At 52.5% G+C, this 24600-nt stretch overlaps 1 protein-coding gene across 1 annotated transcript; it reads right to left on the minus strand.

The window, feature by feature from the left end:
• VPS51 (VPS51 subunit of GARP complex) lies at positions 1–24270 on the minus strand. The gene is made up of 10 exons (XM_054991104.1): positions 23995–24270; positions 20358–20487; positions 19248–19394; positions 18399–18618; positions 17194–17947; positions 16247–16462; positions 10893–11111; positions 2820–2941; positions 2037–2124; positions 1–784 (listed from the first exon to the last, which is right to left on the minus strand). The coding sequence occupies exons 1-10, from the start codon at positions 24184–24186 to the stop codon at positions 524–526; spliced, it is 2349 nt and encodes a 782-aa protein (XP_054847079.1). The 5' UTR covers positions 24187–24270; the 3' UTR covers positions 1–523.
• Between the last annotated feature and the right edge of the window lie 330 nt (positions 24271–24600).

Consider the following 24600-nt stretch of genomic DNA (forward strand, 5'->3'; position numbering starts at 1 on the left):
TTAATTTTCTATTTAGGTGTTGGGAAAGTATGATTCACAAAGTACATTTTTGAAGGGTTCACAACATTTTTTTGTATTATTTGAATCGAAATTCTAAAAATGTAATGTAAGACAAAAATGTATCATACAGATGCACGTATAAGAGAGCGGGATTAGCTGCGCCTTTTGGGCAGATGCGAGCCTGGTTTTCAGTTCAGCAATTTCCTTCCCTCTCACAAAATATCATCACCATTTTAAAACCATCTGAAGAGTTTAATCACAACAGAAAGCAAAAAAGCCAGTGTTTTTAAATGACATGGTTTTATTTTATCCAGTGTACCAAATGACTGGTTGTAGTGGAAATAAATATGTGTGTGTGTGCGGAATATTGAGGACACAATGGGATTAAGTTATTTCTTATACCACACTCGAGTTGCTGGGTTTTGAGGTCTGGAAGCGAGATTCACAAGTGTGGCAGACGTTCAATGTTTTTTTGGCCCTTTTCCTTTACATGCCCAAGAGTATACGCACATGCGCACCCACGCTATCCACGCTCACAGATGACTTCGATCACACTCTGTTCCATAGGCACAGGGTCGAGACACCGGTGGGCCGTGCTGCCTACAATCTCATCCAGCAAGAAATGCACCAGGTTCTCGTCGGAGACAAAGCGCCAAAGGTAAAGCTGCAGGTAGTAACAGTCCACCTGAATCTGCTGCAGACCGAAGCGCCCGAAAGTACGCAAGCGGACACACTCTAAGAATGTCTTCAGGCTGATCTTGATGATGCCAGTCAGCACAGACACCTGAGTGGAGGGCAGACAGCAGAGGGGAAATGTACGAGCTCATCTCTGAAACTCTGGACCTTTTCAAACAAAAGTCCTGTGGCACTTTAAAGACTTGAAGTGATATTGTGGTGGAGACTTTTACAGACTAAAGCTGCTTCATCAAACACATGAATGGTCTCCTTAGCCAACAGATAATAGACACATAAATACAGAGGAATAACTGTGAATGCTGGATTCAAAAAGTCGTAAGATTCAAGATGTCTGAACCGTGACTCAAATCTATTTAAGACAAGCAAGGTGACTATTCAAAACAGTGATCACGGGTTAGTTGGTGGTCTCCAACACAAGTCCGCATTCAGAGGGGAGTTACAGATTACCACCTGTTGGACTGCAAACTCATACTGAGCTGCGTCTTTGGTCACTTTTTGAAACAGGGCTGCCAATTCTGGGTTGGGGAATTTCTAGAGATTTTTGAGAAGAGCCTGGGGAGGGCAGAGCTTGAGGAATGGAGGGAGCTCAGCAGGGCTGTGATGCCATACAGTCCACTCTCCAAAGCTGCCATTTTCTCCAGGGGAACTGATCTCTGTAGACTGGAGATCACTTGTGATTCTGGAACTCCAGCCCCCACCTTGAGGTTGGCAACCCTTTTGTGGAAGGATCGGCACATACACAGACAGCAAAGGCTCCGGGGCGCCTTGCCCCTCTTTGCATGCCTGCAGAGAAGAACAGCAGGAAGGCAAGGCATTGGAGAGGGTTCCTTTGTACCACTGGCAGGTTCAGCCTTTGGTCCTGCCTCTTCCTGTCACATGACTGATGCTTGTGACTTCCTGCCACATCCTCGCTGCTCACTGGGTCTCATGCTGCAGCCTAGGGTGAGGGGATCAGGGTTGCCAGCAAAAGGCTGGCAACCAGCAGGAAACTTGCTGGGTGACCTTGGACCAGTCACACAAGCTCAGCTGAGCCTACCTCACAGGGTGGTTGTTTTGTGGATAAAAATGGAGGAGAAAATGACAATGTAAGCCACTTTGGGGCCCCACTGGGAGAAAGATGGGATATAAATGAAGTAAATAAATAAATTTGCCATCCTTTAAAGACAGCCCAACATCTCTTGCCACCCTTGGCTCATGCAGTGCTGGCCCTTCTCTCCTAGCTGATAGCTCCTCATGCCACCCTTGTGAAGAAGCCCCATCCATGAGTGTTTCAGTTCCCTACTTGTACAGACTAAAAATAAGATGAGCTTGAGGCACATGTGCCTTGGCAGCATCCTCACCTTGTTGAACTCCACGGGGCTGAAGATATCGATGCGCTCGGAGAACAGCTTTTGGATATTACTCAGCAGGTTGGTATCCATAGGGGCACTTGGGGGAAGAGAAGGAATTAATTAATCTAATAGCCATTCACATGGTCGCTGGGGGAGAATGAAGGATCGTCCCCAGGCGACCAAGCGGAGAAGCTCTTGTAAATGTTTATTTTCTTTCAGGCTAGCAACACGCCACAAAATAACACAGGCAAATGGGTTTGGGCCTGTAAGAAATGTTTGGGGACTAGTAACTTGTGGACTTATTTGTAAAGTTGTATTAGATATTCTCCGGACTCCTATTTATTTTTTAACGTATAGATGATTTAAGGATTGCAGCCCACTTATGGAGGCCATCTTTGAGAGCGTCTGTACGGCAGGGCTCCAGGCAGCGGGTTTCCTGCCAGTTGTGGACTACCATTCCAAGCCAGTCCCATAAATATCAGCTTCAGCATAGCAAGGCATGCAAACAATCTCTATACTTAAATTCCTCCTTTTTGCCAATGCTGGGCAATTTATCATTTAAAACAGATTCTTACAATTGAATGAGGGACAACGGAAAAAGCAAACTCAGGCGTATGCTGTTGCACAATGCTCCAGAATGAATTTAGTTCACGTAGAATGGCCAGGGATAGAGGCAGATCTAGGAAGGAAGAGCCAAATAGCAACAGGCCCAATTTGAGCCGATGGAGGAAGTCCCTCTCGGCATCCGGTACGCCCAACAAAGGTTAGAGAAGTCCCGTTTGCCCTGCTCACCTGGGAGTGTAGCTGGGTGCGTAGCGGCTCTGCTGCCGGGAACTGCTGTACACTGAAAAGGTCCTTTTGCTGGAGTCGCTGCTCTGTGCTTTACGCACACCTTCCTCATACAGAAGCCCAACCTGCGGTGAGAGGCAATGTTTGGGAGATGGGACTCAATAGACTGGAGATGGACCAGCATCTTGTAGCAACATATCTCTGAAACAAGCATAGCTCTGTGATCCTAGAGACCGGCTGTGACTATTCAGTGGCAAGGGCACAAACTTTACACAGCCTCAGAAGCACATGGTTACATTCAGCCCAGCAGATGCAACCAGGTTCTCAGGCAATGAAGATACGTAAAAGAGGAAGGGAATGCCAAAAGGTATCTTTATCCCACTCTCTCTCTCTTTGTATATCATATGCAATGTGATTTAAGTAAAGAAGTTATTGACCTTATGTGCTGACATGATGATTTCCCTTTCCAAAGGGAACTTGCAGTAAGAAAAAAAGCAATGCATCTTGCCCTGACCACTCAGAGATCCCAGCTTGCCTCTGGGTGCCTGGGATCTAAGGGTGGGTCAAGCGGCCTGCTTCCAAGCTTCTATGACGTGGGCAAGTTGCTTTTCATTTTTAGGAATCTTACGAACTGGAGAAACTCCACCCCCTTCCATCTATCCCTGCACCCATTGGAGGAGTTTGCCCAGCAGGCCACTCCCTCCCTGGTATAGTATAGTATTTTCTCCCCCAAAGCCCACCTCTTTTCACTTCCACCACTACAGGGATGATAAATGGACTACCTTCTCTCACAGGAACTTGCCCACTATTTAAGGTCTTCTTCAGAGGCTGTTGGGTCTTTTCAGTTGTGGCTCCCCGTTTGTGAAATACCTTCTCCATACAAATGGTTGAGATGTCAACACTGTTCATGTCTGTGACAGGCTCAGACTTCTTTTATTCTCTGAGGCTTTAGTAATTGAGCTATGTGCGCTTTGGGGTTTTTCCCCTCCTTTTTAAATCAAAGTTTACATTTGTTTTTATCGACTGCTGTATGCTGCTTAGCACTGTTTTTATTTCTGGTGGTTCCTGCTGCTGTTATTGGGAAAATCTTGGGAACCCTTTTCTCTGGTGGTTGTGTGCCTAAGAATTAAGATAGTTCCAGGTAGCTGTGTCGGTCTACAGTAGAACAATAGGATTTGATCAAGATGGGTAGCCACGTTAGTCTGTCTGCAGCATTGGAAAAGAGAAAGATTTGAGTCCGGCTTTTGAGAATCAAAGCTCTCTTCATCAGATACTTTGTCTCTCAAAAGCTTATACCCTGAAAATCTTGTTGGTCTCTAAGGTGCCTGTGAGGCCCCGCCCCGCCGGCCGCGCCTTCCCCGCGTCCTGCCGTCCCGGGGGTGACCACCAGGGGGAGGTTGAAGGTGCTCCCTCGGCCTCAGACTGGATAGGGGCAGTGGTTCAAGCACCAAGCTCTGCCTCCTATCTGGCGTTCTGGAATATACTCGCTCTCTCTCTGTGTCCAACCTTCCAACTAGCCGTCTCCTCCTCGGCGTCACTGGGAGCTCCCTTCTTATAGTCCCTCCTGGCTCTGCCCCCTGGCTTTCCACCAACCCTCTCCCCTGGCTCATCTGCCCTAGTCGCTAACACCTGGCTACTCCCGCCTGGTTGGCTCCCCTGCCCTTCCGTCACCCTTCCTCCCCCTGCCCTCTCTCTAGTGCCTGTTTCTTCCCTCCACCACCCTTCACCAATCCCCGGTGCCGCTTCAGACCGGGGAGCCCTCCCAGGAGCCATCCAGCCAACCCAGAGCAGGGATGTCTCGCTGGGCGTCCCTCCTTCCGCCCGCCCCATCCGGGCTTTCCCCCTCCCCGCGCTGGGCCGCGCTCGCCCCGGAGCCACCTCCCCGGGCGGCTGCGGCGGCGTCGGAGCTACCCTCCTCCGTCCGCCGCTCCCGCTTCTCTGCCGCGCGGCCGTCGCCCCGCCGGGCAGCCAGCCCGGCTCCGGCCGCTCCGCGGTCGCAAGAGGCGGCCGCGGCCGCAGCCGGCCCCGCCGCGGCAACGGCGGCGCCGGGCTCAACTCTCCCGGAGGCGGCGGCAGCGGCGACGGCAGACCCGGCGGTTCTCGCGGCGGCGGCGGCAGGCCCCGCTGCCCCTGTGAAGGCCGCGTCGGTGGCGGCAGGTCTCGCGGCTCCCGCGGTGGCGGGGGCGCAAGCGGGAGCGCGGCCGGGAAGCCGAGGGTCGACGTCCCCTCCGAACCCTGTGCCGTGGGCTCCCAGGTAGGTTGGGGGGCTGGGCGGGGCTCGGGTGGCTGGTGGTGGGCTCCCGAGGGGGTGGGGGGTCGGGTCCAGTCCGGGGGGGGGAGGGCCCACCCCGGACACACACCCCCCTGGGGGTCGGGAGCCTCCTGGTCCGTGGAATGTTCCGGGATTCGCGACATGTAGTCCGCATTCGCATGGAGCCGTCCCGGACGGTGTCGGAGCTGGAAGCTGAAAGGGAGCAGAGAGAGGTACCACCTGAGAACCCGTGGGTTGTGGTCCTTCATGCGGGCCATCCATAGCAGGGGGGCGTGGTCCGTGACCAGGGTGAAGGGGTTGTTGGCCAGGTAAAACTGAAGTGCCCCCACTGCCCACTTCACCGCCAGGGCCTCTTTCTCTACGGTAGCGTATCTGACTTCTGCCGGTTGCAGCTTCCGGCTGATAAACAACACGGGGTGCTCTTGACCGTCGACTTCCTGGGAGAGGACCGCCCCCAGCCCCACGTCGGAGGCGTCCGTGTGTACGAGGAACGGTTGCTCAAAGTCGGGGTTCCGCAACACGGGGGCCCCTGACAGGGCCCGGCGTAGGGCTTCAAAGGCACGGAGCCGGTCGGGGTCCCAGTGTATGGTAGCCGGTTGGTCCTTGCGCAGGCAGTTGGAGAGTGGGCTGGCCTGGCTGGCGACGTGGGGTATGAATTTACTGTAGTAGCCCACCAGCCCCAAGAAGCGCCGCATCTGCCGCTTGGTTCGAGGACGGGGGCTCTGCTCCAACGTCGTGACTTTGTCGGGTACGGGGCGTAAGACCCCGCGACCCACCTGGAATCCCAAGTACGTGAGTTCCTGGAACCCGATCCGGCTCTTGCGCGGGTTGACTCGCAAGCCGGCCCCGGCTAGGGCTGCCAGGACCGCACTCAGGTGCTGTAGATGTGACGTCCAGTCCGGGCTAAAGATGATGATGTCATCTATATAGGCTCGGGCGAACCCCTGGCAGTGGGCCAGCACCTGGTCCACGAGGCGTTGAAAGGTGGCGGCGGCCCCATGCAGCCCGAAGGGCATGACTTTGAATTGGAACAGGCCTTGGGGGGTCGCGAAGGCCGTTTTCTCCCGGTCTTCGGGTGCCATGGGTATTTGCCAATACCCCTTCGTGAGGTCCAGGGCTGACAGGTAGCGCGCCGTTCCGAGTTGGTCAATCAGTACGTCAGCCTGGGGCATGGGATAGGCATCGAAGGTGGCGATGGCATTGACCTGCCGGTAGTCCACACAGAAGCGTACGGAGCCGTCCGGTTTCCCCACTAGCACGATGGGGCTCCGCCACGCACTACGAGAGGGCTCGATGACGTCGAGGCGGAGCATGTCCTCCACTTCCTTGGCCACGACTTCCCACCGTTTTAGAGGGAGTGGCCTCCAGGGGGTCCTTGCCACTTGCCCCGGGGGTGTAGGTATGTGGTGAGACAGCATAGTGGTCCGGCCCGGTCGGCAGGAGAAAAGACCTGGGTTCTGTCGGATCACTGCCCTTGCCTGCGCCCGTTGATCGTCCTGGAGGTCCGTGTCCAGGACGGGCTCCTCTTCGGCGAGTCCGCTCGGGGTCCACGGCAACTCGCCAGCGGGGAGTTCTAGGGGGTCGGGCGACAGGTTGCACTGGTGCACCTCCGCCTCGTGCCAGGCTTTCAGGTCATTAATGTGCAGTCTCTTCCGGTGTCGGGGGCTCGGCCCGCACTGGACTTCATACGACAGGGGCCCCCGCACTTTGGTGACGGGGTAGGGTCCCCGCCACGGGGCCCCTGGGCCCGGCCCCATGACCCGATTGTGGACAAGGACCTTCGCCCCCACCTGGAATGTCCGAGCTTTGGCTCCCCGGTCGTAGTAGGCCTTCTGGGCCTGCTGGGCTTCCCGTAGATGTTCCCGGGCGGCGGCCCGACAGGTCTCCAGCCGGTCTTGGAGGTCCTGAACATACTCGGGGGCGGGTCGTCCCTCGGGGTCGGCCCTCGGGGCCCACTGCTCCCCCACCAGTCCCAGTATCCCCCGGGGTCGCCGCCCATACAGGAGCTCGAAGGGGGCATATCCCGTAGAGGCCTGGGGTGTCTCGCGGACCGCGAAGAGCAAGGGGTCTATGTACAAATCCCACTGGCGGGGGCGGTCATGGGCTAACTTGCGGATCATCGCCTTCAGGGTCTGGTTGAACCTCTCCACCAGCCCGTTGGTTTGGGGGTGGTAGACACTGGTGAAGATTTGTCGTACTTGCAGCGTACGGCACAGATGTCTGGTGAGCTGGGCCGTGAAAGGCTTCCCGCAGTCCGACAGCAGCTCCCGGGGCAATCCTACCTGAGCGAAGAATCGCAGCAGCACCCGGGCGACCCCCGGGGCCTTCATGTCGCGCAGGGGAATGGCTTCAGGGTACCGGGTAGCATAGTCCATCAGGACCAGGATGTAACGGGCTCCCCGTGGCGTCCGTGGCAACGGGCCGACGAAGTCCATGGCCACTCTGGAGAAGGGCTCCTCGATGATGGGTAGCGGGGCCAACGGGGCCCGGGCTGGATGGCGGCTGGCTTGCCGCTGGCACAGCGGGCAAGCCTGACAGTAGCGTTTGACCTCCTTGGCTAGCCCCGGCCAGAAGAAGTGGGCTTCAATCCGGGCCGCAGTGCTTCACGCACCCTGATGGCCGCCCCAGGGGTGGTCGTGGGCGGCCTTGAGGACCTCTGGGCGGTAGGCAGCTGGGACCAACAGCTGGGCCACTTCCCCTGGTCCTCCTTTCACTAAGTGGTACCAGCGCCCTCCTACTTGGATGACCCGCGGTAGCCGTCCTGCTCGGCGGGGATCAAGGACCCGGCCCTCACTTACCGCGGTCATCTGGCGTAGGCTTTCCAGCGAGGGATCCTCGGCCTGGGCGGCGGCGAATCGGGGCTCGGTTCCCCATCCCCGGCGGAGTTGGGCTGGGACATCCCCGATTCCATTCTCCTCCGGGTGTCCCTCGGCGTCTCCTTCGTCGTCCCCGACCATGACCTCCCCAACTTCCTCCCGATCCGGGGGAAGGGCCATCTTCATGGCGGGGCGGAAGTGGGGGGAATCCCTCCCCAGCAAGACTGGGTAGGGGAGAGCCTGCACCCGGGCCAAGGGCGTCTCGCAGGTCTGGCCCCGATACGTCACTGGGGCCAAGACGACGGGGCATTCCTCCACATGGTTGTGGACACAGGCGATGACGGCCTGACGGACCACCGGGAGGTCTGCGGGCAGGAGGTGGGAGCGGATCATTGACACGGAGCTCCCGCTGTCGAGGAGTGCCGTCAACTTCCTACCCATCACCGAGACCAAGACAAGCATAGGGGGAGGCCGGGGGGCCCGGCTCGTTGCGGGCAGGGCCGTGTCCCAGCCCAGGTCGCACTCCATGAGGGGGCATTCTCTTTTCCAGTGCCCCCGTTGCCCGCAGGTGAAGCACGGCCCTTTGTCTCCCGGCTCCCTAGCTGAGCTGCCGGGCTTAGGCGTAGCGGGGGTTACGGGCGGCGGGAGAGCTAGTCGGGGCCCGGCCGAGGGTCCTCCGGTTGCTCGATTCAGCGGGGCAGGGGCGGGGTGCCGGGGTCCCGCCCGCGCCTGTCCCCCCTTTTCGCCTGTGCTGCGGCTCCCGTCGCTGCCGGGGCGGGGCTCCGGCTTCCCAGGCTCCCGGGGCTCCACGGCCATCACGTTTTCCCACAGCGTGGTGGCTTCTTTCAGGGTGGCGGGCTTATTATAGGCCACCCAGTTTCGAACCCACGTCGGAATCACCTGGAGCAGCTGCTCGAGGACCACTTGGTCAGCAATCCTCCAGCCGTCATCCGAGGTGGGCTTCAGCCAGCGGTAGGCGGCATCCTGGAGATTGGCCACCAGGGTGCGAGGCCGGTCAGTCTTCTGGAAGGCGATGGACCGGAACTTCTGCCGGTAAGTCTCCGGGGTGATTTCGTAGCGATCCAATATCGCCTCCTTAAGCCTCGCCTAGTCCGCGCTTTCGGCCCTGGGAAGGGCCTTCAGGGCGGCCTGCGCCTCCCCCGTAAGGTAAGGCCCGATGATGAAGGCCCACTGGGCCGGTGCCCACCCTGCCGCCTCGGCGGTACGCTCGAAGGCCTCCAAGAACGCATCCACGTCATCCTCCGGGCCTAGCTTAGCGAGGTGGAACGGCGGCCTGGGGTTGGGCCCGGCGCCTCCGGCGGCCCCGGCCCCAGCGCCGGCCAACGCCTGTTGAAGGTTCTGGATGAGGTTCGCCTGGGCGTCCTGCTGCTGACGCGCGAGAGCGGCTTGCGCATCCAGTTGCTGTTGGGCCACCTCCTTCAATAGTTGCCCCTGGTGCTCGGCCAGCCACTGGCCAAACTGCGTGAGATCCATCGTGGAGCCTGCAGTCTCGGCAGGGGTCTCCACACTCGCCGCTTTCAACACCGCCGGGCGCAGGAGGGGTCGGGGGCTGCTCCAGCCGGCTGGAGTGGGCAGGTGCGGGCGCGGGTGCCTCACGGGGCTGCCAGTGCCTGCATTCTCCACCAGTTTGTGAGGCCCCGCCCCGCCGGCCGCGCCTTCCCCGCGTCCTGCCGTCCCGGGGGTGACCACCAGGGGGAGGTTGAAGGTGCTCCCTCGGCCTCAGACTGGATAGGGGCAGTGGTTCAAGCACCAAGCTCTGCCTCCTATCTGGCGTTCTGGAATATACTCGCTCTCTCTCTGTGTCCAACCTTCCAACTAGCCGTCTCCTCCTCGGCGTCACTGGGAGCTCCCTTCTTATAGTCCCTCCTGGCTCTGCCCCCTGGCTTTCCACCAACCCTCTCCCCTGGCTCATCTGCCCTAGTCGCTAACACCTGGCTACTCCCGCCTGGTTGGCTCCCCTGCCCTTCCGTCACCCTTCCTCCCCCTGCCCTCTCTCTAGTGCCTGTTTCTTCCCTCCACCACCCTTCACCAATCCCCGGTGCCGCTTCAGACCGGGGAGCCCTCCCAGGAGCCATCCAGCCAACCCAGAGCAGGGATGTCTCGCTGGGCGTCCCTCCTTCCGCCCGCCCCATCCGGGCTTTCCCCCTCCCCGCGCTGGGCCGCGCTCGCCCCGGAGCCACCTCCCCGGGCGGCTGCGGCGGCGTCGGAGCTACCCTCCTCCGTCCGCCGCTCCCGCTTCTCTGCCGCGCGGCCGTCGCCCCGCCGGGCAGCCAGCCCGGCTCCGGCCGCTCCGCGGTCGCGAGAGGCGGCCGTGGCCGCAGCCGGCCCCGCCGCGGCAACGGCGGCGCCGGGCTCAACTCTCCCGGCGGCGGCGGCGGTGGCAGACCCGGCGGTTCTCGCGGCGGCGGTGGCGGGCCCCGCTGCCCCTGTGAAGGCCGCGTCGGTGGCGGCAGGTCTCGCGGCTCCCGCGGCGGCGGGGGCGCAAGCAGGAGCGCGGCCGGGAAGCCGAGGGTCGACGTCCCCTCCGAACCCTGTGCCGTGGGCTCCCAGGTAGGTTGGGGGGCTGGGCGGGGCTCGGGTGGCTGGTGGTGGGCTCCCGAGGGGGTGGGGGGTCGGGTCCAGTCCGGGGGGGGGGAGGGCCCACCCCGGACAGTGCCACTGGACTCAAATCCTGCTCTCCAAGAAACAAAGTCCCTCCTCAGTGCTCAGGATGGGATGAGGGAGGCTGTCAACTGTTGCAGGGTCTCCTGGTGAGGTAAGCTTACTTCCAGGGGAGACTATAGGTGGCTTTTGTCTCCTAACCTGCAATACACACAGACCATACACCTATCTTTGCTTCACTGTGAATAGCATTGAATCCTTTTGGGCTGCTTCTCAAATTCTCTCTCACTTGCTTTCGGAGAGGAAAAATGAGGAAAAATGCATGTTGCTGGGCTCACAGGGAAGGATGCCCACCCCTTCTTTCACCTGCACATCAATGGAGGTGGCATCTTCCACCACACGCTTCATGACGGCACGGACGTTGCGCGGCTCAATGGTTGTTATCCAGTCGCGGGTTTCCACACTTTTGCGCAGCATCTGCGAGATGATCAGGCCTTGCACCTTGACGTAATGGTTCAGCAGCTTTTGGGCGGCTTCTCGGGCTTCAGCACACAGCCCAGTCACTGGGGTCACAGGGGAGTGGTCCTGGAAAGGGAGAAGGGCAAGGAAGCCAATCTTAAGCGTATGGTACTTGCTTTTACTATAATGTCTCGAATCCACCTTCTGTATTGCTTACAGCATTTCTTCCCTTAAGTAGGTGGTTCTTTGCATTGTTCTCTAATACTGTAATCCTAATCCTATTGCATTGTTCGTTGGTTGCCTTCTACTGCCTGTCTGCACTGGCTTATATCCTGTATTCTGCCTTGAGCCTCAGTGACAAAGGTAGATGATAAACAAAGTAAATAAAAATTTTCCAAATGTACAAAAAAGTGTCATTTACATTAGCAACCCTTCCACCCACTCTCTAAAGTAAGTCAGTTCTACTGTGCCATGTTACAAAATGGGCTTGGGCAGGTGAGGCGCATTATCATGATTGCTAAGAGGTCAGGCTTTTGGGTGCTGCCACCAGTTTCGAGCCAGGAATCAACAGTGCCAAAGATCTTCAGATAGTCAAGAACTGGACACCAAAAGACATCTTGTGCATGAAAGCGCAGTAACAGTATGCAAGACCTGCTTCCTTGATTCCTGTCTTGGTGCCACAGGTCCGGCAAAAGCCGAATTGCTCCTCCTTTTAGATACGTGCCTTTCAGTGCAGAGAAGGGAGTTACAGATACGATGGTCTTTTTCTGAGCCCAAAGCTGATTTACACAAGCGTTTGCAGAGTTCCAAGAGACAAAGCTTTGAGTTTTCTCTTAGAGGACTCTGAGCAGAAGTTGTGTGTGTGTGGGGGGGTCCTATTTCAACCACTTTCAGATTTTCTGTACTAACCTAGGCCTGCTCACTTTTACCCCTGGTCTCCACGGAAACTAGAGGGGGGTCCAGTTATTTTATAGCTGGTTCATTCTCCTTACACCAGCATGAACTTGTTAATTTCTTTTAGAGGATTTCTGTTGTGTTAAAACAATAGCATCCTCATCTAGATTAATTTTGGCCACACAACTTCTAATAGATGCTCTTTATCTTTTTGTTTTTCCTTGCGATTATTGCCAAAGGACCGAATGCTATTGCAGGTGAACAGAGGAAGCTGCCGTCTGCTGAGCCAGACCACAGATCCATCTAGCTCAACACTGTGTGCTCTGACTGGCAGCAGGTTCTATAGAGTCTTGAGAAGATGTTAGGGATCGAACCTGGGACCTCTGGCATGCAAAGGGTAAGCTTTACCATTGAGCTATGTGGCCCCTCTTCATTCCCAGGAGCCACTAGGCATAGTGACAATGGGCAGTCAAGTTAAAGGAATCTGATATTAGCCCATTAACTGTCACTCTTACATGTGGACTGTGACATGAAACCTCAGTTTGAGGGTCTTCTCCACATTTCCCTATTGCAACACAACTGTAAGATTCAATATGGCTCAAGAGTGACACCTAGAGCGTTCTTGAGAATAAGACATGCTCCATTCCACATTGGGGCTACCTGGCCAACTTAATCCTTTTTTTTGACAAAGGGCAACTGGTTTGGGCCAGATTCCCTTTTTGTCATGTTAGAACAGAGCCATTAATAACTTGTAATAAATCTCGGATCATACACCAATCACCTGAATTATAGCAGGCAGGGGTTCACAATAAAGCTGTCTTCATAGCCATAAGACTGTTGAACTCCTGCTTAGGAAACCTGACCTTGCCCGGGGGGGGGGGGGGAGGAGAGTGGATAGAGTGCACAGGGTGGAAAAGTGGATAGAATGTTTTCTTGCTCGCTCCCCCATCATTCGAGAACTCAGAGGGACCCAACAAAGCTGATGGGCAATAGATTCAAGGACTGGCAAAAGAAGGTTTATTTAATGAGTAATTAAACTGTGCGATTCACTTTTACTGGTTGTAAGAAGAAGGGTTTCAACAGATTCATGGAGGGGGTCCATCAACGGCTGCTAGCCATGGTGACTAAAGGGAACTTGAGCTTCCATGCTGAGGGGCAGTAAACCTCTGAATACCAGAGCTAAGAGGCAGCATCAGGGGAAGACCTTGGCCTCTGTGCCCCGTTCATTGGCCCTCTAGGGCAACTGGTTGGCCACTGTGTGAAACAGAACATTAGACTACATAGACCGCTGCTCTTATCCATCAGGGCTCTGCTTACAATCTTGTGTGTTAGTTTTCTGCTGCTGAATTGAGACTGTTGAATTGCAACTGATAATGGAGCTCAAGACAATGCATCCACCTGGACTGAATCCAGACCTAGGCTTCCTGTATTATCAATGCCCATTTCTCCACCCCTCTGCATACCCCACCCCAACCAATCATGCTTGCTATTGTCATTCACCTGCTATTGTTATTCGGCATCGGAAATCACTCCACTCTCCAAGATATAAGGACAGATGGACACACATTCTAGCTGTATCTGAAAAAATGAGTTGTGACTCACAAAAGCTCATACCCTACCACAAATTTTGTTAGCCTTATAGGTGCTACTGGACTCTTGCAGTTTTCTACTGCAAGTTTACACCTGCTGTGCATCAGAGAACTTCTGGTATTTGAAATATTGCTGACAAGGCATTCAGCTATCTAGACTTACTTTATTTTTCTTTTTAAACTTCTGGCTGGTCCCGTGTTCATTTTAGATTTTTTTTAGACTTACTGTAGGCAGCCCTGGGCCTCTGTTCTGGCGGGAAGAAGGGTGGGATATAAATGCTTTAAATACACAAACATCTAACCTGTTTCCAGTATACAGCTTTTATCCTACACAAGCAGTATTGGATGTGGATGGGGTGAAGAGAACCTCCATCCCTTAGGCCAGCTCAGTGGGCAACATGCTTGACCGAGAAGCATCTCTCTAGAAGATTGGAACAAGCTTTCCAAGAAGTTCCCCTGACCGAGGAAGAAGAAGTGTACATCCCTGGGTATCACTCAAAACCTCTGTGAAAGACACTGCAACTTCCAAATGTCTGCAATAAGGAAGTGATGCCCAGCACCCAGGTTATGCAAACCGTGTACAATATGTACAGTTCTTTGTTCTGCCACTTCGCAGTCTTGTGACGCTTTTACTATTTTCTGAAAGAAGGAAATAACCCGCACACAGGGGTTCCAGAGTGCTCAGGGCTGGGTTTCTAACATGTGTTTCTGATTGTGACCAGTCCTAAGCGCATTAAAGGCTGACTTTCAACAGGTGACAGCGAGGGATTTGCTCTGCTGCATATCAAATCTTGACCCAGAATAAGGTCATCTAAATTTTGAACCAGAATACGGTCACCCAGCCATGATTTTGTGCCAAGTTCGCCATGAGCATGTGGTGGGCCATGCCCCCCTCTTCCAGCCATGCGCCACTCCCAAGATGGAGGGCTCTCTGCATCAGAATAGGCAGGATCAAAAATCCCAAACATGAAGAATAAAAGGGATCCCTCTCACCATTCATACCAGCTGGAAAGGCTTGATGGTTAAGGAAGGGTTACATAAGCTAGCAACTTGTTGGCTTGATTTTATTGGTTTAAAATATGGAAACCCTGCTTTTTTGACCCGGCAAATAGTTTGTAAGGTTGCTTTGTGAACTCTCTGAAATCAGACAATTGTAAAGCCTCACAAATCAGAATGTAAAATATTAATGTGGCAAACCAACAGACTATCAATACTCTATCCCTAGCCGATAAAACGTTAACCAATGCCATAACCCCACTGGAACAGAACCGCCCTCTTTTGCCTCCTAAATGGCACCCTCATATAAGAAGCCAGGTTAGCATCTCTAGAAGGACATCCCACAATTTGGTGCTGCCAGTAAAAGACAATCAAAACATTTTTTTTTTGCAGCTTGAATCCAGAAATATTTTTGGAATTGCAGAATGAATGTCTGGGGGTGGCCACCCCTCCCTGCACTCAGCTGTTCCAGAGGAGCTTCCAGCAGGGGACAAACTCATCCAGGCATCACTGACACAGGCAGCCCAAGCAGGGGCTGTGGGGGAAGGAACAAGAACAAAGCCACACCAGCACCAGGTGCACCAGCAGCAGCCTCAGAGCCTTGCAGGCATGGCACATGCCCCAGAAAGGAGGCTGGGCTCCAGCAGCAGACTGTACTTGGGAACAGGCCAGAAGAGGAGGCCAGCAGCAGCTAGAACCTCCTAGGGCCTGTATAGGCAGGAAGAGCAACTTCTTATAACCTCAAAGGCAGGTGGAGCAGAAGAAAGAAGGTCTCAGCCAGAGAGGCCATTGGCCCAGATTCCCTTCACTCACCAGGGGCCCATCCCTGCAGAGAGGGCACTGGAGGAGTCTGGGTTCAGCCCACCCCCAAGCAATCCTTTACTAGGCCAGTCCAGGGAGGGCAAAGCAGGTAGGTCCCAACCACTCCCAAGATGCTGTAGAAGAGAGAAGGATTTGAGAGGTAACAGGATGAGCCAAACCCCCCTCCTCTCTATAAGTGGAGGCTCATCCAAAGATGGAGCAAGGAAAAGTGATGGAGCATGCTTCAACCGCCGACTCTGACCTCACAAAGGGGGAGTCTAAGCCGGATAATGAACAAGCCACTAACACAGTCACAGTATGCAACTCTTAAAAATTCTGCTCAAAAAAGCAAATTTGCCTAGTTCTGCAGTCTGCGAATCTAAACAGTTTTGCACAATTAATCATCCTTCTACTAATGGGAGGTTGCAAGGATCTAAAACGTGGCCCTGTAATCTCAGTAACAAGCGCAGAAAATCTTAACAGTGCCTCTGAGACTTTACAACAACAACAGTGCATTTATATACCACTTTTCTATAAGATTAGTGCCTCTCTCAGAGCAGTGAACAAAGTCAGTGTTATGACAGCTGGGGCTGAGAGGAGTGGTTTATCCAAGGCCAGCTGCTGAGCTCATGGCATTAGTGGGAATCAAACCAGCAGAGTGCTGATTCACAACCTAACCACTTAACCACTATGCTAGAGCATGCATTATTTAAACTCTTTTCAGGCATAACTTAACCAGGATGGCTAGGAACACTTTTAAGTGATGTTCTCAGCCCACACATCTGTGGAATTGTGGCATAGATTACCCAAGTCTTGAAGAACTCAGTTTTGAGCTGCAGGGAATAGCATGTGATGATTTACAAGTTGACACCCATCCTACTCTGGGACCAGTTGTCCCACAACCTCTTCCCATAGAAGACACCTGAAATTCTGAAAAACGGCTCACAAATTTAGTGAATAAAAAGGAGGAGGGGGAAATACCTGCACGAGAAACTGCTCATCAGTCAAGGTGAGGATGTAGCTGATGGTGGAAGTCTCATAGTCCAGGCAGAGGCGGGAGAGGAGCAGCAGCAGTGCGGGGGGCGTAGACCCACCCTTGTCTCCCGTGCTTTCACAGAACTGCCGAGCTGTCTGGCAGATTGACTTAATGAAACTGACAATGAGGCCTTCACGGACCCCCTGGCTGCAGAATTCGCCCTAGGAGCATGAAGACGCAAAGGCAAGTTCAGAGAAAGTCTGAAAGCTACAGGTGGGCAATTCTTTGTTAACAGGGCAAGGGCTAATGGAGGTCAAGAACAAAAGCTCTACCAAAAAGCTCTAACTCCCTCTGCTCCAGAGTGACAGAAAGATACCTTCTCATAGTACAATGAGATACCTAAGTATCTCATTGTACTATGTACTATGCAAAGGAGCCAGCAGCCAAGAAGCTTAATGGGAGCGTCCCAGCAACGTCTTTAGTTGTGGTTGCTATTCATTTTGAGGAAGGGTTTAAATACCCCTTGAAGTTGTGTCACAGACCAGATCAGGTGAATCACAAGAAGGGGAGTCCAGATTGGAAGCTTCTACCTATAGGCTGAGCCCTTGATCCTCCAGGTGGCTGTCCCTACTGGAAGCTGAATGAGCAGACATTTGACACAGATAGCTCTGCCTAGGCAAGGGGGCACAGGTGGTTCCTGAAGCGGTTGCCACCAAATCACCAAATACTGTCCCAGAGGAGGTTTCCCACTGAGCCAGGGCCCCTCCCCTAAAAGAGGCAGCAATGATCAGAGGCCTCGTTTTTCTATTTGGGAGGGTCAAAATGAAACCAGCAGAGTACTTATTTGCAAAAGGTTATCTATGACTATTTTAATTTAATATTACTTGCCTTCAGTTTCTGAGCCTCTGCAAAACTAAATACATTCAAGAAAAAACCCTTTACTTTTTTTTACCTTGAAATAAGGCTTGTTGGAGAAAGTGATGTCCTTGGCAGTGAACAGGTGAACATAGGTGAGCACTGACTTGATCTGGTTGAGGATAGAAGCAGAGATGGTGCCCAGGAGTTCCGCCAGGTTGGGGCTGTCCTTGCCCATGAGCCGTGGGGCTGCCAGCGACTGGCGTACATCTGTCAAGCAGTCCACGTAGAAGTTCTGGAGAGCCTGGAGGTACTGGCGAATGCGCTCTTTGGCGGCGCGCACCACAATCTCCGTGCCCTCGGCAGCTGCTCGGGAGGCTGGCAAGAGCTTGGCCAAGGCCTGCAGGCGCCGGTGGAAGCGGTCCAGGGCTCGCACCAGCAGCGAGTTGTCCCCCACCCCTCTCTCCAGCTGGATGCGCCGCTCCACCAGGGCAAAGTAGCGGCCCATCAAGCCATCCACGAATGCTACCAGCTTGTCGTGGGCCATGTGAGCAATCCCTTCTGCACTCTCCCGGTTGACAAACAGCTCCTGGTACGAGGCAATGACCAGGGACATGTTGCTGACAAAGCTGTTGCAGCCACGATCAGTAAATTCGAGGATGTCCGTGGCTGGGCCAGAGATACATGACGGTTGCCCTTCCCCCAGCTCGGCCTCCAGGCTTTGAAGTTCGGCCTCCAGACGAGAGCGGGCGTGAGAGAGGAATTCGTCGCACAGTTCCTCAGCTGGCTCTCCCAACTGAAGCAGCAGCTCCACACATTCTGCTAAGTCCTTGGCACCAGAGCCCCCATCTCTGAGGAGAAAGGAGGAACTCTTAGGGCTTGTCTCTGTTATAACACATTTAGTCGTTGCACCCTCTCCCCCACATGGAACCCTTGGAACAGTAGTTCTGTAAGGAGAGTCTCACCAAACTACAATTCTCAAGATTCTTTTGGAGGAGGAGTCCAGCTTCCTGGTTGCAACCAGGTTCTGGCAGATGACTTCTCAACTAGGTCATGGCAGCAAGGACCCGTCCCGGTTGCTGTCCCATTTAGTGGCATAGCAACTTCAGAGCATGGAGGTCGTTTGGTACCGCCTCTTGAGTTTCAGGAGGTATATTTGCAGAGATTCCATACTGATTTGCTAACTCTTCTCAGAGCTTCCAACCATGATAGCCCCCAAACACAGGCCCATCTATGGCTGTTGAGCACATGGCCTCCCTGCTAACAGGACCCTGATGCCAAATGCCCACTGCCATTGCCTACCTGAATTTCTCACGCAGCTTCTGAGCTAGGTCAGCCATGATCTTCTGGCAGTCATCCTGGATACCTCGGAAGGAGGGCATGTGTTGGTACTGGTGGAGGATGGAACGAGCTTTGCTGTAGTAGCGAACTGCCTGGGCGTAGGCTTCGAGCTCCACACATTTAGTCAGGCGGGCAGGCAGCTCGAAAAGGAACTGCAACTTGCGCAGGAGTGCATGCACACCTGGTGGTAGGAGAGAGGAGGGTGTTTATTTAAAACAGTTTTATGCTGCCTTTCCACCCAAATAGACTCCCCAAGATGGCAAACATTTGAACATTGAAACATCTGAGCACTGAAACCACATTTAAAATAATCTCTAAAAATTCAATAAAAACATATCAACACGTAAATGCACAACATCAAAACCCCAGAGAAAGGCCAATAACAGTTACTGGGAGGGGTATGCCAAACAAAGCAAAAAGATCTTCACCCCGCTAGCAGAAGACACCAATAGGAGTAAGATGAATCCTTCTAGGGAAGAGGTTCCAGTGTTTTGCTGCCACTACTGAGTAGGATTGCCATTCCCCTGGTGGGGGCAAGGAATACCCCACCCACAGCCTCTGTCCCCCGCCACCTCTCACCTGGCTGGCAGGGAGAATAATAGTGTGGAACACAGTGCTGGGAGCGAAGCGTGCTCCCACGTACTCTGGAGTGCACCCACTTCATGGAAGTAATGGGTTGAGCCGGGGTGAGTGCCAGGTCCCCCCCTCCTGCCAGGAGAGTAAGGGGACCTGGCAGCATTACCCAAGACCTCGTAGCAGATCCAAGGGCCCATGGTGCTCTCCTTTCCCATCAAAGAATTCGATTCCTACCTGACAGCTTGGTGATCTGCTCGTGCTGATCCTGTAAGGTGCTGCTGATGCTGGCACTGAACTCAGTGATCACAGCCATGTTGGCTGCCAAGCAGTCCATCTCATCCTCCATCTTCTTGAAGTCATTTTTCATCTTGCGGATTGTGTCTGAATAGCGGGGAAATTCAAAGTGGGAAAGACTCAGTCTCCCAATAGGCTCGCATTCCCATGCTGATGGGCTCCCTGTGTGTGGGCCATGGGTGAGACAAACCTCTATTTGCATCTGGTCCTTGTCTTTAAAATGAGATTGGCATGTAAATGATTTTTTTCAGAGTTGGTAGAAAGCTGAGTGATAGATATAAGGCCTTCGTAACCTTGTTACATGCTGTTATAAAATGCTGCAATGGCCATCGATTTACTTGACTTTAAAGAACAATTAGGAGCCCTGTGGCACAGAGTGGTAAGCTGCAGTACTGAAGCCCGAGCTCTGCTCACAACCTGAGTTTGATCCTGGCGGAAGCCGGGTTCACATAGCTGGCTCAAGGTTGACTCAGCCTTTCATCCTTCCGGGGTCGGTAAAAATGAGTACCCAGTTTCCTGGGGGTAAAGTGTAGATGACTGGGGAAGGCAATGGCAAACCACCCCGTTAAAAAGACTGCCAAGAAAATGTCGTGATGCAACATCCCCCCATGGGTCAGTAATGACTTGGTGCTTGCACAGGGGACTACCTTTAAATCTACCTAAAGAACAATCAGAAAAATTAATAGAGGAAAAGTCTACCAATAACCATCAGACATACCAGATAAACTAAACTTCCAAGTTCAGAGGCAGTGTACCATGGAATAGCAGTCACTAAGAGGCAAGCAGCAGGGTAAAGCTGTTGCATTCAGGCTCTCTTAGTGGGCTTTGTGGAAGAACCAGCTTGGTCACTGGTGGAAACATGACACTGGACTAGAGGGACCTTGAGACTGGTTCAACCTGTTTTTTTTAATGCAAGTTTAAGAGTCATGTAAATAATAAACTGGGAAGAAAAACAGATCTCTTTCAGCATTTTTAAAGAAGCCAACCCCTAGCAGCAGCCCCATCCCACTGAGGTTATACCATGGCAAGATGCCAGAGTCCCTTCAGTACCTGTGGCAGAAATGAACTTGTTGTAATTCTCGTAGACCAGTGTCTGCATATCACTGTCCAGAGCTCGGATCTGCTTCACCATATCAGTCTCACAGTCCATCAGCTGAGCCAGGGGGCATTCCTTCCGCAGCTGGTGCATAGAACAGAGAAGTAAGTAGCTGACCCCATTTGGCCCTATCTCCTTTGCTCTTAATTTTGAGGCCTCCTTCCTTCAGAGATCAAGCAAATGTTTATATAACTTGAAAGTGTCTCAGACTGCAGGGGTCAAACCTTTGCCCAAATTCCTGGAGAGCCTTTGCTAGCTGCAAGAGACAGTGCAAGACTAAAGGAGCAATCCTGAGCAGGTCAACTGAGAAGTTCCCCTTTATTCACTAGGGTTTACTCCTAGGAAAGTGATCTTAGGATTGCAGCCTGAGTGGATCACTGGTCTGACTCCTGATGTAATAACCTTATATTATATTCAGTACTTCAAAAGCATGAATAATGGGGAGTCATTTTATTTATTTAGCTCAATAAACAAAGCACATGCTTTGTGCACGTATATATGTATATATATGAAGCTGCCTTATAGTGAATCAGACCCTTGGTCCATCAAGGTCAGTATTATCAACTCAGACTAGCAGCAGCTCTCCAGGTCTCAGGAGGAGATCTTTCACATCCCCTACTACCCAATTCTTTTAATTGGAGATACTAGAGATTAAACTTGGGATCTTCTGCGTACCAAGCAGATGTTTGACCCTTTAGTCATTGCTCCCTTCGGCCCCAGGCTCAATGGAGAAAAGGAACTCAAGCAGCAAGCTAGGAAAGACATCTCTCTCTGAGTTCCTGGACAGTCCCAGACACTCCAAATAGATGGTACACAGCCAGTGAATTCTCAATACAAGGCAACATCGTATGTAATTGGGCCCCTACAAGAGAACACCAACTGCCCTTACATAGGCTTCTTTTCAGTTTTTATTCTCCTCAGTTGTAACATTATTTGAACGTACCAATTAAAATAATACCAATTAAGAATAAAGGAGGGTTATGGGGAAGCTTTTTAAAAAACATATCATGGTAATTTCTTGAAATATTAAAAGTGGGGTTGGTTTATTTGCAAATGCATGGGGGGTCCCAGTACTTTTCTAACAAGCAGCTGTTGGTTGTTGGGGGTTTTCCGGGCTGTCTTGCCGTGGTCTTGGCATTGTAGTTCCTGACGTTTCGCCAGCAGCTGTGGCTGGCATCTTCAGAGGTGTAGCACCAAAAGACAGAGATCTCTCAGTGTCACAGTGTGGAAAAGATGTAGGTCATTTGTATCTACTCAGGAGGGGTGGGGTTGAGCTGAGTCATTCTGTAAGAGTTTCCCAGGGTGTGGAATGCTAATGGCGGGAGGCTTCACTGTATCCTGAGGCGGTTCTTTTGCATATGGATTGGTGCTTGATGTGCTAATCTTCTCTGCAGGGCTATTGTCGGGTGTGGAGTGTTTTGTTGGCCTGGTGTTTTTCAGAACTGGAGCCCATGCTCTGTTCATTCTTAAGGTTTCTTCTTTCCTGTTGAAGTTTTGCTTATGCTTGTGAATTTCAATGGCTTCCCTGTGCAGTCTGACAAAGTAGTTGGAAGTGTTGTCCAGTATTTTGGTGTCCTGGAATAAGATACTGTGCCCTGTTTGAGTTAGGCTATGTTCAGCCACTGCTGATTTTTCAGGCTGTCCAAGTCTGCAGTGTCTTTCATGTTCTTTTATTCTTGTCTGGATGCTACGCTTTGTGGTCCCGATGTAAACTTGTCCACAGCTGCAGGGTATACGGTATACTCCTGCAGAGGTGAGGGGATCTCTGCTGTCTTTTGCTGATCGTAGCATCTGTTGTATTTTTCGGGTGGGTCTGAATACTGCTTGAAGGTTATGCTTTTTCATAAGCTTTCCCATCTGATCAGTAATTCCTTTGATATATGGCAAAAACACTTTTCCTGTGGGAGACTGTTTTTCTTTGGTTGTTTGATTCATCCTGGGTTTGATTGCTCTTCGGATTTCATTTCTGGAGTAGCCATTTGCCTGAAGTGCGTGGTTTAGATGATTAATTTCCTCATTGAGAAAGCGCGGCTCACATATCCGTCTTGCACGATCCACTAATGTTTTCATTATGCCTCTTTTCTGTCGGGGGTGGTGATTGGAGTTTTTGTGTAAGTACCGATCAGTGTGAGTTGGTTTCCTGTAGACCTTGTGACCTAACTGAAAGTTTGCTTTGCGGATGACCAAGGTATCCAGGAATGAGAGTTTTCCCTCACTTTCTTTCTCCATTGTGAATTGTATGTTCAGGTGGATGTTGTTGAGATGATTCAAAAACTCCATCAATTCTTCCTCCCCATGGCTCCAAATGATGAATGTATCATCCACAAACCGGAACCATACACTGGGTTTGTGGGGTGCTGATTCTAGAGCTGTTTTTTCAAAATGTTCCATGTAGAAGTTTGCTATAACTGGGCTGAGTGGGCTCCCCATGGCCACCCGTCAGGAACTACAATGCCAAGACCACGGCAAGACAGCCCGGAAAACCCCCGACAACCATCGTTCTCCGGCCGTGAAAGCCTTCGACAAGCAGCTGTTCTTCCTACTATTCCTTCTCTAATCAAAGATGATCTGACCCCTCCTCTAGAACGCTGTTTATAATCCTTCAGAGTAGAAGCTGCATGACTGTTACATTCCACACTGCCCCAGCACCTTCTTGACACTAAAGAAAAGCTAATTGTTGAGTCTCTGTGAGAAAAGGCCAGTGATACATAAAGTAAATAAACAAAGTGATGGGAACTGAGTAGGCATACTACTTTCCTCCTGAGCTGCAGCTCTGGCATTTCTATCTGTCACGCTTTTATAACACCCTTATCCCAAGGAGCTAAGGGCAGCGTGCTTCAATCCTCCATTTTATCCTCACAGCAGCCTATGAGGCAGAGAGTAATTGGCCCAATATCATCCAGTGATCTTCAGGGTAGAGTAGAAATTTGAACCAGGGAAGGTTGCCATCTTCCAGGTGGGGATTAGAGATCTCCCACAATTACAATTGATTTTCAGTGGTGCTTGAGAAAGGGTGCTCTGAATCTTGAAAGTTTACACCCTGAAAATCTTGTTGTCTCTAAGGTCTCAAAACCTGTTCTACTGCATACCAATACAGCTACCCACCTAAAACTGAACTGATCTGCAGACAACAGGGGTCAGTTCCTCTGGAGAAAATGGCTGCTTTGGAAGGTGGACTCTATGGCATTATACCGAATACTGCCCTCCCCAGGCATCATCCCCCAAATTTCCAGGCATTTCCCAACCCACAGCTGACAACCTAGAACCCAGGTATCACCAGCTCTACCGTTCCCAATTGCTATACCATACTGACAAAAGCACCCCGTTCATGTTCAAAGCCATACATCTTTTTTCAGTTTCTTTTAGCCAGAGACGATTTTGAAAGGGGGATAACTTGAGCACTCTGGACATGCCCAGAGACATTCAGCTTCAAAAGCAAGAATTCCGACAGACCAGCGATGGCAAGAGCTGCCCGTGGGGTTTGCAAAGAGACGGAGTCTAGACAAAAGGGAGGCTTCACTAAAGCGCGGCTGGCATGGAGACTAATGGGGGGAGGATTATTGCTAAGGGGCGTGGTCCTGAAATCATCACCTTAGTGAGGAAGACTTCCGGGTCGAAGTGGGGCCCGTTGATGTCTATGGGGCCCCCGAGCTCCCCCCTGGCCGGGCCCGCCAAGCCCTCTCCCGCTGTGTCCGGGAGCCCGTAGTAGAGCTTCAGCATCCCGTGCGGCCTGCGCTTCCCGCCCAGCGGCTCAGGGCCACGCTCGGCTGGAGGAGCCGCCATCAGACTGGCTGTCACCTCAGCCTCCTCTGATCCGCTTGGGAGACGACAATAATAATAATATATGAGGGGCACAGTGACGGAACGCTTCCGGGAACCATAAAGTTTTGTAGAAAAAGAGCCGTCAGAACTTCCGGGAACCATAAAGTTTTGTTGAAAAAAAAAACCCTTGCTGCCAGCACTTCCCGGAGTAATAAAGTATTGTTGAAAAAGATCTTCCAGGAACAATAAAGTTTTGTTCCATTGCTATGGAAACCAACCTGTTTACTGACACTTCCGGAAGCGATAAAGGCGCGGGGGGGGACTGGGGGGATTCACTTTCGTGAATAATGTTTCTAGGGCAGCCGCTCGCTCCTTTGTCCTATAAATTCAGTTCAGCAACAATAATAAAAGACTAGCATCCTTTTTTCTTACATA

The sequence above is a fragment of the Eublepharis macularius genome, chromosome 1 (assembly GCF_028583425.1).
Source record: "Eublepharis macularius isolate TG4126 chromosome 1, MPM_Emac_v1.0, whole genome shotgun sequence".
NCBI lineage: Eukaryota > Metazoa > Chordata > Lepidosauria > Squamata > Eublepharidae > Eublepharis > Eublepharis macularius.

Bases quoted from the DNA above. Each gene is read 5' to 3' on its own strand.
- VPS51 (XM_054991104.1), bottom strand. From the start codon at position 24,186: ATGGCGGCTCCTCCAGCCGAGCGTGGCCCTGAGCCGCTGGGCGGGAAG. The intron at 18,619-19,247 runs GTAGGAATCGAA...TCCTACCACCAG, and splicing joins GCAGATCACCAAGCTGTCAG to GTGTGCATGCACTCCTGCGC. The intron at 785-2,036 runs GTGAGGATGCTG...CCCTCCACTCAG, and splicing joins GCCCCGTGGAGTTCAACAAG to GTGTCTGTGCTGACTGGCAT.